The 16,793-nt window shown below is 35.4% G+C and overlaps 1 protein-coding gene and 1 non-coding gene across 2 annotated transcripts in view; one reads left to right on the top strand and one right to left on the bottom strand.

Moving 5' to 3' along the window:
* LOC134792698 (uncharacterized) overlaps nucleotides 1-9,804 on the bottom strand; it is a 603,576-nt gene extending 593,772 nt beyond the window's left edge. Inside the window, exon 1 of the mRNA XM_063763987.1 lies at nucleotides 9,174-9,804. Within this exon, the coding sequence (XP_063620057.1) occupies nucleotides 9,174-9,211 (38 nt within the window). The 5' untranslated portion in view covers nucleotides 9,212-9,804. The remainder of the gene's footprint in view (nucleotides 1-9,173) is intronic.
* A 1,445-nt stretch (nucleotides 9,805-11,249) lies between these two features.
* Nucleotides 11,250-11,320, top strand: Trnag-gcc (transfer RNA glycine (anticodon GCC)). Its single transcript has one exon. It is a non-coding gene; the product is annotated as a tRNA-Gly (tRNA).
* Nucleotides 11,321-16,793: the final 5,473 nt, after the last annotated feature.

Here is a 16,793-nt window from a genome sequence, read left to right as displayed (position 1 = left end):
CATCTAAATACTGACCCCGCCCGACGTTGCATAACTTCCGTCAAAAAACACGTTTGTTGTATGGGAGCCCCACTTAAATCTGTATTTTATTCTGTTTTTAGTATTTGTTGTTATAGCGGCAACAGAAATACATCATCTGTGAAAATTTCAACTGTTTAGCTATCACGGTTCGTGAGATACAGCCTGGTGACAGACAGACGGACGGACGGACGGACGGACAGCGGAGTCTTAGTAATAGGGTCCCGTTTTACCCTTTGGGTACGGAACCCTAAAAATGGTAATTTTATGTGTTCCCTTTGTAAGCGGTTATCACACTGCTCCGCACTTCGGAACGGCGACCAGTGGTGCCGTTTTTAACCTTGTACTATAGAATCTTGATTTGTATTTTGTATGCAAAATCCGCATCAACTACTAGAACATTATTGTGAATATAACAGAAACTCCTGATTTCGTTGAGCTGATAGTTAGGTGTTATTCACAGTAAACCAGTCTTTCCTTTAGCATAACTCGAATGAGAAAGCATGCAAGGCCAATTGTAATACACTCCTCACTTTAACCTCGTGTCAACTGTCAAAGTCAAAGTCTTGAGTGAAGCGAACAAATTAACACTGAAACCTTGGAATTGTAAGTAGTTAGGCAGTTGTGTTGATTCTTGTTGAAGTATGAAAATAAAGCATTCGTATGCTAAAGAGTCATTGACCAACTTAAATAGTAACCGTCAAAATTGTAATAATCCGTATTCACTTGGCTTTAAGGCTTATTTTGGCTAATTTTGTCAAAACAATACGCAAAGTTAAGTGTCATTTGTAATGACAACTTGACAGAAGTGACGTTAGATAGACGTTGCAATTGTTAGTTTAAATTGCGACATTTAGCTTAAAATTGAGAGGCTCAGGAATATGTTAACAGCGCAATAACCTGTAATATTGTAAACAAGTTGTTTAGTGATTTATTCTAAATTTGTTTACATCATGACTGGTTATACCTAATGCTGATACACCGAATAATTCTAGAGATATCTCTACACATATGTGTTAAGCGAATGAATGAATGAATGAGTGAATGTTGTATGTGAACCGGTGAATCCCCTTGTTATGGCAAGTGTTGAACATTCATGCATATAATGACTAGTTTCTGCCTACAACTTTTGTGACCTAAAACGACGATCCAGAATATATTCTAAAAGTTAAAAGTTATCCAAATCTTGTTACTATATACCTGTAACGCTAATAGTACCCCTAACTCAAAGGGTATAACTCTAACAAAAAAACAAACCAAACGTACGTTCAAAAACATTATGCTATGACTCGGGTAAAAATATAGCCAAGTACATAAATTAACAAATGACATCATCATCAGGCGATCAGGCGTTCCAGTTTTAAAACATTAAAGTCTTTCAATAATTAACACATCACAATTAATTCTTTATAAACATCATGTTTACTGACATTTTTTAAAAACAAACACCTTCCTTGATCAGGAAAGGGTAAGTATGCGTACGTCTTGTTAACCTCGCCGCCCTTTACTATAGAATTAAAGAGTTATAACTTCGTTTGAACATCACATATAATTTAGGACTTCAAGTCTAGGTATTAAGCTTCAAAATATTCTAGAACGCTGATCGAATATATACTGCATTTTTAATGTTATTTCCACGTGCGTGTATTTTATCGTTTTATCAGTGCCATAAGTCAACAAGTGACGTTTTGCCTTATCGGTCGATTCCTGATCCACTAGTATTGAACATATCTATGTGTCACAGTGTTATTATTATGTGTGGGAAAAGTTCCGGATTATTGGAAAATTACATGTGATGGTTAACGTACTGGTTTGCGCCAAATCTAAAAACAAACATAATACTTATTTTATAAGTCAATATAAATGTAAGATTTAAAGGATCTTCATCATCATCATCATCATCATTTCAGCCTATATACGTCCCACTGCTGGGCACAGGCCTCCTCTCATGTGCGAGAGGGCTTGGGCTCTTAGTTGGACTTAATTTTTTTTGCTTCTTATTTATCTGTAATTAGTCAATAAACCTACTTGCTAAGATAGATGATAGGTAGGTACCACACCTACGTAGGAATCACAAATTTAATTTAGCTAAAAAGCCAGCAAAAAGAACCAATTTACCTGCCAACAAAATCTCAAGTTCATCTTAAAATCCGATTTACCAAGGGCATGCTAATTTAGGATAAAATATTGAAGCGGATAGTTTCAAGGTAACGCAGTACATTCAACTGATTCGATGGCAAAATGAGACTTTGTCGCGGCAACACAAAGGATTACTTTACTCAGTAATTTGTCTTTACCTCACCTTTACGCTATTGAGAAAAGGTTCTACAGTGATTTACTACTTTACCAAGTTTGTCTTTCACAAATTACGTCAGGTTTAATTTAATCTGCCGACGGAGTGAGTCTGCCAGTTTGTGTTTTGCCTATTTCATTAAATAGCTGTCAGTTGTTGTTTTATTTAAGAATATTTACCTAATGACTATATTAACATAAATGTCGATTTTACTGGAATTTTATGCTAAATATACGAGTTCGCAAACGGTTATTGGCATGAAGAAATTATATGTGACGTTCCACGGGAAAAGGTACCTTATGAGGGTTTCTAGTTTCGGAGATATTAAATGTTTTGTAAAGAGGTGAAAAAATGCTCAATTTTTTTTTATTGTGTGATCTGAAACCTTAATGCCTAACGTTTGTTTACCTGTTTTTATTTTTGTTATAAGTTAGTTATAAGCCTAGTAATGTCGTCTCAGAGTTTAGTAGAAAAGGTACCTTATGGAAAAAAGATTGAAAATTCCCAAAAAAACTAGTCAATACGGGAAAAGAAGTTTGGTAGAGAACTGTATTAGCATTCTGCAAAACTAATTTGATAATTTCAGTTCTGGTTGGGGCGCCTCGCAAATATTATAACCGTACATAGACCGACATCACAAATCCAAGTAGACTGCTATTATACCAAAGTTACTCTCGTCAAGTCTTTCTTAACTAGAATAATCTTCATTTGGTTTGGTCGCATGCAGTAAATCAGCCATTGGTTTGCTGAAAAATGCCAATACCCGACGCATTACCTTATGGAATATCTGAGGTCATTGAACCTCAATGCCGCTTATATTCAATAGCAACCGAAATATATTATTGATAAGAAATAGACGATTTATACCATCTTAACCCCAAAATATTATTAGTTTATCCTAACTGTTCCATCATCATCATGCCTCATCATGTAACTTGACCACAAGGTACCTTTTCATTACATACAAATTATTGGTCTTTTTTAAGATTATTATGACGAAGAACTAATTAAATTGGGGGCAGTTTAATGTAAATTAATATTTTCTATTCATAAAAGATAAACTATAATATGATTGATATTTTGTAGTGATGTATTATTAGATTTATTTCCATAAGGTACCTTTTCGTAAATGTATGGAGCAAATACTGTTATTGTTATGTAAGTTTAAAGTGGCATAAGGTGTTAAATATAGTATTTAGTTGGGGTTTTAGGATTTATTTCATTTGAATGACAGAATTTCTTTCATATGTGCTCAGAAAAATTGATTGTGTGTCACATTAAAAGTAAAAATATTCAATTTTGTGATTTTATATGAAAAAGTCAGAAAATACATTTTCACCTCTAAATCGGTATTGTTTTTTGCTTAAACTGTCTGTCAGTGTCGTTTTCTAATAGATAAAATTTAAATCTTGAGAGCTCATTGCAATCAATCGTGAAAATGAAATAAAACTTTATTTTCAAGAGATTGGTTAGTATACACATAAATCAGTCGATATCAAAAGTTTCTATTTGCATTACAGAACAAGTCGCAATATTTTTTTAATCTCAGATATATAAGGCATTATTATTTGTAGTCAACTATGTAACTTACTTCAGGAACATAGTTTTTTAGGCGGCTAAACTTAAAACTTCTCTATCGTAAAGTTGCTCATTTCACAACATTATTTTCAAAAAATCATATCTCTGTAACTACGCAACCTAGAAGGTTGATCTTTTGTGTTATCGATAGCTTATTTATTGTAGATTACTGGGGTATGCATAACTCCATACCCGCCATAAGGTACCTTTGACCGTGGGACGTCACATATAAAAACAGAAACAGGAATAGTAAGAGAAATAGAGAAAGGTATACATAATACATATTTACAACAAACACAGTACAGCGAGTAAAAAGCTAATAAAAATAAGCGTTGTATTAAATAGGTTATGACAAGAATTATAAAATAATTTGCATATATATACTTGCGGTTTTTTTGCTGATAAATACATTTAACGAATGTGATTTGAATTAATTATAACAATATTGTCGTTTAAAGTTAATATCTGACAAAGCATTTTCGAAAGGAGGACATTAATTGGAAACTGGTACAAATTAATTAAACACTGTCCTTTCAGCGACCATATTTGTTAGATAATCATAAACTGCTTATGCTAACAAATTTGTAGGTATGTACAACGTAGGAAACAAAGTAATACATAATTACAACATACATAAACAAGAGTAATAAATGTTGCACTACAATGTTGGCAAAACCTTGCAATTTCCAATTAAAACAAATCGGAAAGCAATAGCAATTATTGGGCCCCCATTCTTTACAACCTGACACTCTATTAGAGCGTGAGGGTTATAAATTAATCAGTTATTAAATTGTACAAGAGCGATTGCAATTTGTGTAAAATGTATCCATGCCTGTTACCCTCGGGGGACGACTGAATCGTGTTAGCTCTGAGAACTAAAAAGCATAATACGATCGGCGAGGATGTAGAAAGGGTTCTTGTGAGTTTTTCTAGTGATTTTCTTAGGTAATATTATGTAGATTTAATGAACTTGTTATAAGTAACAAATAATTATTTATAGCTTTATCAAATTATCATAGTTTTCGAATATTAAATCTAATGTAACATATTGATTGCTGTATTTCTTCCAAATCAATTAGTAGGAAATTATCAGCCGGACGGAAGTAGAATAAATGCAAGCCAAGTATATATTTTTTTAAATAAATTGTTTATTGTTTTTTTTATGTACAGCACGAATAAACATAACCAACAAAATGATTTAATATATACGAATTAGCTTTTAAATGGTACTAACCAGTCTGCTGTTTCAAGCTATTAAAAATAGAGAAAAATAAAATAATGAACGAGTATGAAGGTACCCTAAACCAAGCTCGTCTATTTGGTCGCCAGCGGCATACACTAGTACAGAAGATACGTTGGAAAGGCTTTTATGGAAGCTGCAAAATAAAAATAGAGTTTTACATCGATGATACAGCCGGCCATGTGGAAAATGACTTCGTAGGGATGTTATTTAACTACATTAGTGCTCTGTTTTCTGTTTAACAAGATTGCTTTGTCGGTCTTGCTTTCATACAATATGGTTATATTTCAATGTATCAATATGTAAGTTTAACGGATCCATAAAAAAGGAAGTTTAGAAGTTATCACTTCTTCAGTATTTTATACATTAAATTCATCTAATCCTTTGTTAATGTATTTATTCAGCCATTGATTTTCAAACTTATTTGACTTATTTCTGTATTCTACGAGGTTTTACTTCAAAGGTGGTCTCATACCATTACCAACACATTTTTTTGCAGAAAAACCTCAACAATGACTAACAAAACATATATAAGAATCTTAATTGGTATTAAGATTCCAATGTATGTTTTATTTGAGGTAGCTTAAATACTCGAGGAAAAACTACTAGGCGCCGGACCACCGCATACCATTTTTTCTTCGAGTGTCTGACTCTGATCCAGTTTATATAGCAAGAAATATAAGTAAAGGTATTATGCCGTGACATTCGTGGCGACATGCCTATGATAACCGCCGATAAGATCGTGCGTGATCATACGATTCTTACTAGTGCTTTCTCGTAAATACCTTCTGAACAGAAGTTGCACTTAAATAACTTTTAACTAGTACTGAAGGCAGACATAGGTACAGTCAACTGTAAAACATGAGTCACAAATCATCTCAAAAATATGTCCCATATTTCTTATGTCAGCGAATTAAGAACTATTGTACATATTTTTGAATAAGTTCGCTACACCCATATTTTAACAGTTGACTGTACTCGTTTTGAAGTATATCTACATAATTAGGAAAAGGAATTCAATAAAATGAGCGGAATTATTTATTAGCGAGTGTTGCATTACTAGGTAATCACAAAAATATAGTCAATGACTAACAACAATTTTAAGCAGATGTATTTTTTGTGCGTTATATTTGAGTGTGACTTATTCTTCCGTCCATATGTAGCTTTTTTCTATTTTTAATAATGCCGAAAAATTAAAATTATCACGGACAGGCCTAATCACCACAATCGAAAACGCGTATCGCCGCTCATTTCCGCTGCTTTAAACGTAAAAACCACAAAAAAACATAATTATAACTGCTATTATGAGGCGGTTAAACTACGTGTGGCCCGCGGTTCTGTTTGATTTGGTATTTAAAGTTAATTAGTTTGATTTCTAGTTATTAATTTGGTGATAAAACGGCTGGAGGTTTTAGTTTGTAACTTGGCTTGTTTTTACGGTCAAGCGTTTCTTAATGGACTAAAAAAAGTAATATTTTTTTTAACTTAAAATTACTGTAAGTAAAATCAATATGTGAGTCTTGTGATTTTGATGCTCTATATTTAGAAGTAATATTAAATCACAAGATTGATAAGAATAATGAAAGCAAGGCTAGCAAAGCTACATTTACGAAGTAATTAAATAATGTCTTGATTTCTTGAAATAAAACTCTATTAGTCAACAATGTCAAAGTTTTATCTCCACGTTGAGCGTTACTACCCGAGACTATTTTTACTCAACAGTAGCATCAGATAAAGCCTTTAAAAATACAACTACGAGTATGTATGCATAGTACTCCAATAATTAAAACGACTGAATCAGAAATCTCAACCCTTCGATCCAATCTATTACCCAGTACTGCCCTCTGGCGGACCACATGCAGCGACTTTAATTGGAAATTGGCCCTCTATTTGTAATCCTCACGGCCTTGCAGGGCTTCACGCTGTGTGGTCACCCTACCGTTTTTTACTTTTTAAATAATTTGTAGGGCTGCTACGGTTCTGATTGGTTGATTTGGTTGCCGAATGATAAATTATACGTTTGAGCGATGGGAATTGTGATATAGTAACTAAATGGGATGTTTAGTGCCGGCTGGTTAAACTTGTATAGACATTTACATATATTTGATGATGGTAGAAGTTAAAAATAGAATGTAAACCTATTTGTTTCATAAAATGAATTATCAAGTATTTTGAAGATACTTACATGATTATAGGTACTTACAGATAATGGTTTCTTATTAGATTTACGTTATAGGTATGTACATTCAGTGTAATATATCGGCACTACTTTGAAAAAATAAACTCGTATCTTGTTCTGTCAATCAAAAGAAAAATGTGGTATCTATGTATGGGATGCATACAGTTCCTGCCTTTCAACTTTAAGTAGAAGGGATACGAGTATTTCAAAGTAGGTAGTGCCGATATACTTAAGGGGCTATTCATAAATTACGTCATTTCAAATTAGGGGGGGGGGGGGTCTGGACATCGGATGACGGTAGCATGAAGTAGGAGGAAATGGGGTCATTTGAAGCATGATTTTTGGATGATTATGGGGGGGGGGGGGTCCAAAATCGTCAAAAATCGATGACGTAATTTATGGACAGCCCCTAATACCTATATCACAGAATAAATAATAGTACTAGGTACAGAAGACTCACTCTCTAACAAAACTCGTCTGTTACGATCAGCACAGATATGGCCGCTAGGTGGCGACAGCGCCACGCGCGGCTTATGGCAAACCCCAAAATTGGGGTCGATCGGATGGACTTTTAGCTACCTGTAGCAAAGCGACGAAATCGCGGAGTGAGCCACGCCTGCCTATATGTAAATTACACGAGTTAGTATAGGCGTACACAAGTATCCTTTAATAATATTTTAAATACCTTTTCAGCAGAACACATGCGTACCGAAAACGCCTAGCAGCAAATTCAAAACCACCCACGTAACATGGAATATGACACCTGGCTTGTTGTTTATTTGCATCGCAATGTTTTCGGTTGTCATGTAGGTACCTGACACCATACAAATTAGCTGACGTGGTCTAATTAGCATAAACTTTTAGTATGTTAGCACATCACGATTGTACACGTGTTTTGTAACACTATAGCTAACTAGACCGAAAAGCCTAACGTATTGTGCCTATAATATTTTGTAGTGAATTGTTGGTTGATGTTAATTAATTATATCACGTATTAATTACCGATGTTTTCAATAGTTAATTAACGAATTGAAAACTGTTACCATGGAACTACTGTAACATTACGGGCTTACTGTGTTTAGATAAAGGTAAACTAGCATACACATTTAATGTCCCTGAATCGTCAATTTCGTTCCTTTGTTATCAATTACTGCGGAATACAGTATAGGTAAGTGTCTATCTGAAATTTAAAGCTATTTAAGTATAGATCTAGAAATGGGAAAAAGAAACCTACCGAAGACGCATAGATATATTATAAGTATCAGTCGTTAATTTCAATACAAACATTTAGACTCATTGTTCTCGGAAGTTCCTAAAGATAAAAAACTAAGGTAGGTAACCGCAAATACCAGTTAAATGTGGCATAGTCTCATATGCATTTGTTTACTAACTACTTTTGTTAGACAAACTCCAAGGGGCACCAGTCCATGTCAAGGCGAGAACAAGTGAGAAAACAGTATACTTACGAAATATAAAGAACACTGATGTGACAACGCCAAAGCATTGTCCACAAAAAGGAGAAAATAAAATAACCACTTCGTTTTTCATTAACTTAATGAAAATGTAATGTTTCTGTCAGAATTCGTAATTAATTACTCATATATCATACGTATTTCCCCGAATTTTAATTAAAAGTAGACAGTTATAATTGATAGCCGTTCATATCATATTAATATAACGTACCTACGTACATCATAACAGAGCATCATAATCATAAACATCGGACCTCAGGTCAAATTTAAAGGTCAAGAAGCTAATATAAATAAAGAAAATCATCATAACATAACATTCCCATACAAACATAAATACGGCTAAATCCGTATAAGAATCCGTTAAGAAGATTCAAATGATTACAAAACACTTACCTTTTTGGCTTCCATCGTTTCATGAAGACTCCAAACATTTTGCTGATTTTCGACGACAAGCAATTATCCGTTAACAATAGGTCTCACAAAGAAAACAAAGCACTTTCACACACTTCTAGAAACCTGGGCTTCACAAAACAACACTAATATAAGGTAATTATGAGCTACATACGTATTCACAAGATTTCTAAAACTACAAAAACACTTACAATAGCGGTCTAATACGAACTGTTATCAATTCTAAACTGATAATCATAAATCATTGACTTCTGTTTTCTGCCATTGACATTGAATCACAATAATTAATAATTGCACCGTTTGATAAGATAGATAATAGGTACTTGTCAAAGTATTTCAACTGACCTAGACACGGTGACAGCTCCGTTCTACATTTCGAACATCTTTAAAATCGATAAAAATCATACATATAATTGATTATACATCCTAAATTCCATCACTTAACCTTAAAACACATCATAGATCAAACGCTAGATAACGTTTATTGTTTTGTTTATCATACGATTCAAGATCATTGTTCGATTTATAAACAAACAGACTGGATAGCCTTTGAGCGGTGTACGCGTCTCTTCGTTAGTACAGCGAAATTGCGACTGAGTTATGTTGATAGCCGTCCTCTGAGCGAGAGGCTCGTGTGCCCGACCCTTTTTCGATTGTTGACTAAACGTCTCCGACAATCCAGTATTAGTGTGATCTGCTATAGCTTATGTTTGTTACGGATCAGGAGGCCACGTTTGACCTGGTTTTTATAGTGGACTCTCGGCGATGGAAATAACAGATCTGTACACTTGCCCGTCAGGTGCGCGGTCGATCAGCTGCTCGCAAAGCGCCATCTTGGTTTGAGTTTTGCGCCATCTATCGGTGACCTCTACAAATAAACATACCACCTAATTTGCGACGGAATTTGCAAACTTGGCTGATATCACTTACTGACAGTAATTTTTTGATTTTAATTAAATAACTGTTTATTTATTTTTCTTCTTAGGCTAGGTCATATATGAATATAAAAGTAAAATACAAAAACAATAATTAAATTATTATTATTATACCTACCCATTTACCATTGTAAAGTGCATTGTATTGTATGCGTAATAAATAATAGTTATTTGTTTTACACGGGGGCAAAGTTGTTGCCTAACCGCTTGTGCTAATATTGATACCCGAGCAAGCGAAAGATTCCAAAATTGAATCACGAGCGTAGCGAGTGGTTCGAAAAATGGAATCTTGAGCGTTGCGAGGGTTTCAAAGCACGAGGGTTAAACAAAATTTGCCCCCGAGTGAAACACAAAATTTCTCACCACACCAACCCGAAGCAAATATTACATGTAAAAAATTAAACCAAACCAAATCCAAATCAATGTTTTTAAATATTTATCATCCAAAATCATCATTTAAAAGTCAATTCAACCAGCAAACATAAGAAAACAACTCAAAATTTGCATTTGATTACTTTGCCTCACATGTGAATAAAATGCAACTTTGCTATCAGTTTTTGAAGTGCAAAGTAAGCCTTTCCGAACTGGTGTGGTGAAAATATAATTTCTCTGCTTTTAGCCAGCTTGATTGGTAGAGAATGCCTTGTGGCTTTAAGTCCTCCTTTTGTACTGTAAGGTTTTCTTTTGTGAAATATAGATAGGTTAAATAAAATAATAGTAAAAAAGGTGATTTTTTACATTTTATTACTTCTAGTACTTACCTTACCTCAGTATTTCAAAAATTCAAAATTCAAAACATATTTATTTTATAGTTTGGATGTTACATAGGTGAAGTACAATTTATTTGGTATGTTATGCTGTGGCCGCCTGGCCGGTGAAGCCAATTACCTCTGTGATCTAAAGTCCATATTATCACACTTGAGTTAATAATCAACATAGAGTTGCCGAATATCAAAGAAAAGCATATCATTTAGTAAAGTAACATTTCATTACATTTTTAACACCTGGATACATATTTTTGGGAACAATGAACTTTACACATACATTAACACAATAATTATTATTTCTTTAGGTTACATTTAACTCAGTGATCTCTATAGTAATTTCGTTACAATAGTCGTGAGCATCGGTGGTTCAGTGGTAGAATGCTCGCCTGCCACGCGGGCGGCCCGGGTTCGATTCCCGGCCGATGCATGCTTTTTGCAGTATATAATTACAACTTTCTTTTTCTAACGCATTTATTTTTTATACTGAAGCTATATTATAAATAACAAAAACATGTTTGCATGATTTTTTTCTTTTTTTTTATGATTTTACTGACAAACTACTAGCAAAGACATATGTAACTTCGTATAAGACGAATAAAGTCTAAAAACGTGCCTCGGAATTCAAGTAAGAGTCATTCTCGAATAGATGCCGCACACACCTTTAGCCTATCCTCGGCTAGATGGCGTGACGACACCGTTTCATATTTAACAATCAGCGAATGAACATGGATCAAAATGATATAAAAATAATAAAATCATTTATCCATATATATAAATTTTTTGATAACTTTATACGTTTTCATTTTGAGTTTTAGTCGTGTGTCGATAGATGGCAGTAAATTTACAGTGACTACAAAATTTACAATGACAGGACCCCTCTATACCAGCGGTCGGCAACAAGCGGCCCGCGGGCCGCATGCGGCCCGCGATCCTCTCACTTGCGGCCCCCTTGGCTATGTTTTATGTAATATTGTCAAACAACAATGTCTGATAAAGTCACACATATTAACAAAGTGCGGCCCGCGTCTACTTCCTTAACTACTATCTGGCCCTTGGCTGCTAAAAGGTTGCCGACCGCTGCTCTATACCATCTATTCTTTTTGCTACTAGTATATATTTTATTTAAGTATAATAGTAAAGTTCAATTGGTAAGATGTACCTACTAGACATGTGCGCCGCGCCGCCGCGCCGCCGCCGCCGACGATTTTTCCACGCCGCCGCCGCCGATTAATTTGACCGGCGTATAATCGGCGTGGGAAATTTTGATACCTATCGTGTCTCATTCCATGTTGCGTAGTGAGTAAATAGTGTCAGAGATATAATTTATAGATCCTTATGCTTTTTCGCTTATTATTTGCCAGTGAACCAAATAAGCATCATTTTTGTCGTTGCGGTGTTAGCTGTGATAACGATTTAGCGTTAATTTAAACAAGATCTAGTTTCTGGATCTCAGGTTATTATTTGATATTTTATCGCATAGCTTTTTTGTAGAACGCATTTTGTTTTACATCAATAGTATCTTGATTGTCAATTTAATCAGTGAACTAAAGTCAAGAAAATAGCAGGTTCATTATCCTAGGACATATACAGGCTATTTTCTTCTTAGAATCTCCAGCAAGCTGTCACCACGATTATAATTGCGTATTTTATGATTTCTCGTATGATTCTGGTGACACGCATAAGGGTCATTATTTACAGATATGATTTGATTTATTTTAATACTTTATTTGATTTATTTATCACATAAATTACAATTTCATTTAAAATTACACACGACCAATTCTTAGTAATTTTATGGTGATCATCAGCTTCTTTTACTTAACAATATATTATATTTCAATCAAAATTATAAAAGTCAGGATAAAGCTTCGTAATAAGCTATACCTAAACAATTATACCTACTTATAGGAACTTAAATCACCAAGTATCATCACTAAGCTAGCAGTAAAGAAAACAAAGTAGACCTTAATATTCCATAAAACGGGACACTTCAAAGACATTCTGTTGAGCGAATCAACCTGCCAGAGACGTTTACTTTCGAAAACGATGACATCTTTATTCTAACATACATTTCTGTTAAACTTCAGTTCAGACATGTAGTAGATGTAGATGTAGTTCATCATTATTTCGTAACAAATCCTAGGTCGTCCAATCAAATCCATGGCATCGGGGTCTCCTGTCGAAGTTACCATCTTATGGATTGCCGGAGGGACTATGCAAATGGATCGCTAGCTTTTTGTCCGGCAGACGCATACGAGCCGTAGTAGACGGAAGCTGCTCCGATAGCATGGTCATTAACGCTGGCGTTCCGCAAGGTTCTGTGCTATCCCCTACGCTGTTTTTGCTGCACATCAATGACATGTTGTCTATCGATGACATTCATTGCTATGCAGACAGTACCGGGGATGCCTATTACACAGGCCGTGCCAATATCCCTCGTTCTGTGGTGCTGGAGAGTTGTGAAAAGCTTGTGTCAGACATTGAGAGCACTCTATCCAAAGTTTCGGTGTGGGGTCGGGACAATTTAGTGCGATTCAACCCCACCAAGATACAAGTTTGCGCGTTCACCGTTAAGAAAACCCCATTTACTGTGGTCCCACAGTTCCAAGGCACAGCCCTTACCATGTCAGGGAGTATTGGGATCCTCGGTGTTGACATCTCCAGTGACGTCCAATTCCGCAGCCACCTGGAAGGTAAGGCTGCGCTGGCGTCCAAAAAACTCGGTGTGCTCAATAAAGCGAGGCGATACTTTACTCCGGGGCAAAGACTGCTGCTTTATAAATCGCAAGTCAGTATGGTGCCATATGGAGTACTGCTGTCACCTTTGGGCAGGAGCACCTGGATGCCAGCTTGGACCCTTTGACTCAGTCCAAAGGCGCGCTGTGCGAATCGTCGATGGTCCCAAACTCACAAGCGGTATTGAACCTTTAAGTCTAAGGAGAGACTTTGCCTCCTTGTGTGTGTTCTACCGCTTGTACAATGGGCTGTGCTCTGAGGAACTATTTGACATGATGCCAACGGCTGCTTTCTATCACCGCACCGCTCGCCGTCGGCAGGGTGTTCATCCTCACACCCTAGAACCTAAATGGTCGCGTACTGTGCGAATTAAGAGTAATTTCCTCCCGCGGACGCTCCGGCTGTGGAATGAGCTCCCTTCCGAGGTTTTCCCGAGGGTCTACAGTATGGGGTTCTTCAAAAAAGGAGTGTACAGGTTTTTAAAAGGTAGGCAACGAGCATGTAACACCTCTGGAGTTGCAGGCGTCCATAGGCTACGGTGACTGCTTACCATCAGGCGGGCCGTATTCTAGTTTGCCACCGATGTGGTATTAAAAAAAAAATAGGTGAGGCGACAGCGGCTAGGAAAAGTCAATATAGATTTAAGACTTAACTTATAAAGATTTTTTTTGTGTTTTATTTGTATTCCGCTTACAAAGTAAGTAAAAATACTGCCTAAAATGTAGCGTTTTAATGTATCCTTTTTACTTTCATATTTAAACATGCCGTTGGTAACCGTTAGGTTGGTATTGGTAATAAATGGTTGCCAAGTGACATGATGGGATATAATTTTTGGCAATAATTTAGAAAACACACATAATATGTTTTGGATAGCCTAGAAAATACTCAGAAAGCTTTAATGTAGAGTTTCTACAGCCACGTTCTCATGCAGTATCAAAAATAATGCCACGCCGATTTCACGCCGATCACGCCGCCGCCGCCGATCAAAAAATCATCGGACGCCGCCGCCGATGATTTTGCCATCGGCGCACATCTCTAGTACCTACTGCTAAGGTATTTTAAGGGTAGGATTTTAGTTTAGGTAACAAACTAAACTAAAATCCTACTTGTTATCGCAACGTTAAGCACCCCTATAAAAGGTCGGTTGACCTTGACATTCAAACCCTTTTCAAGGGGGCCTAAATTGCCGTGCTTATGCCAAAAGAGCTTAAGGGCATTGGGGCTTAGAATAATGTAAGTCCTTTTGTATTAAAGTGGTTAATAAGTCTGGAATGACATTGATAAATAGATGTTAAAAGTAACTTCAGGATTTGCCCAGTACCTAATTTATTAGAGTTCCGTACTAAACTTTGTTCACGGAACACTTATTTTAATTTTTAGTAAGTAAACCTAATTTTTACGGCTCCGAGTCGATATCGCATTCAAGCTGTCGTAAGTAAAGTATCGTATCGAAATTTTTGTACATTCATACTTACCTAGTTTTTGCTAACCCTATTTATTCCAATGTTGCCGCCATTTTAGTGTTAATGTTACTACATAAATAACAATTATCTATAATATCTATCTATATGAACGGTATAAGTCAATAACTCTACTAAATTGATCTTAACGTTTTATGGCTTTCTACTAAATAGGTATTATTATTTTGGTATATCTGCTCCATAAATTATAATATATGTCGATAAGTGACTATTATATTACTCCTGGGGCGAATAGTAAAGTTATGAAAGCAATTTTAAGAGCCACACCAACCCGCTGCCAAACCCAATTCCATCATCAGATCTGAATTTGACAAAAGTGGGACATACTCATACTGTGACATAAAAAAACTGTGGAATTAATAACCTCCTCCTTGTTTTGAAGTCGGTTAAAATGTAGTAAAAGGGCCAAAGGTTATGTGATCATTATTAATTTACTTATTATGTTCTTACCTACGTTGTCGAATTAGATTTTTTAGCTACAGTACAGTATTATTATTTAAATTACTACGTTACGTTAAGGTAATAATATATTTAACCCATCAGTAGCTAAAATAATATGTAATTAAACTACATTATTCGCCAATGATGTGTATTTCAAAATTCGGCTTCATCAATTTTATGATCACACACGATTAGGGATTGCAATCCGGTCCGGCGGATCCGGTAATCCGGCCGGATCCGGCAGTTTTTAGGAGCTACCGGATCCGGTTAAAATCACCGGATCCGGGAAAATAGAAAAAAGACCGCACACAGCACCCACTGTGCGTTTTAGGTGAGATAAAGGCGACGGATGTGAGAAAGAAGTTAAACAGAATAAAGAATGAATGAAAATGTCAAGATTTAGTAAAATAAGAAGATATATAATATGACGATGATTGAGAACAGAAGAGGATTTCCTCTTCTTTCATGTTGGTGGCACAACCGATTACTTATATACTTAGAAGTAAAAATCAAAGGATGGAGATGTTATGGAAGGCATTTGTAACGACCGGTCTGGCCTAGTGGGTAGTGACCATTCAGTGACACTGTCTATGAAGCCGATGGTCCTGGGTTTGAATCCCGGTAAGGTAATTTATTTGTGTGATGAACACAGATATTTGTTCCTGAGTCATGGGTGTTTTCTATGTATATAAGCAAGTATTTATCAATATACTATAGGTACGTATATACATCGTCGCCTAGTAGTACTACCTAGCTAGCTATTACCCATAGTACAAGCTTTGCTTGGTTTGGGGCTACGAGTAGTTCGATCTGTATAAGATTGTCAAATATTTATTCATGAATTATTTACTTATTTGTGATTTAGGCTATAAAACTATTTTAACAGATAAAAAATGAAAGCAAGATAATATTGGAGCGCATTTCATATAATTTTGGTTAAAAGTAAACTATCTTGTTTTTAGAATGGATGTCAGCGTTACAAATAATTCCATCAAAGAACAGTTACGAAAACTTGTCCTTTCAAGGAGTTCCAATTCCCATTCCATAATTATCCCATTAACAGGCTTTGGAATCGAATCAAATTTATAATTTTATTGTAAACGTAAATTTGAGCAGAAATTAATAAATGACTTAGATTTCAAGTTTTATTTTTAAATTTAGATTGACATTGTGACACTTTTTAATACTTAGTTTTATTTTATTGATAAAAAGTTATTTCTTATTAACTTTCAATTGTTGTTT

Source organism: Cydia splendana, chromosome 8 (assembly GCF_910591565.1).
Source record: "Cydia splendana chromosome 8, ilCydSple1.2, whole genome shotgun sequence".
Lineage (NCBI taxonomy): Eukaryota > Metazoa > Arthropoda > Insecta > Lepidoptera > Tortricidae > Cydia > Cydia splendana.
The sequence above is the reverse complement of the archived record's forward strand: the minus strand, read 5'-3'. Positions and strand labels throughout refer to the sequence as shown.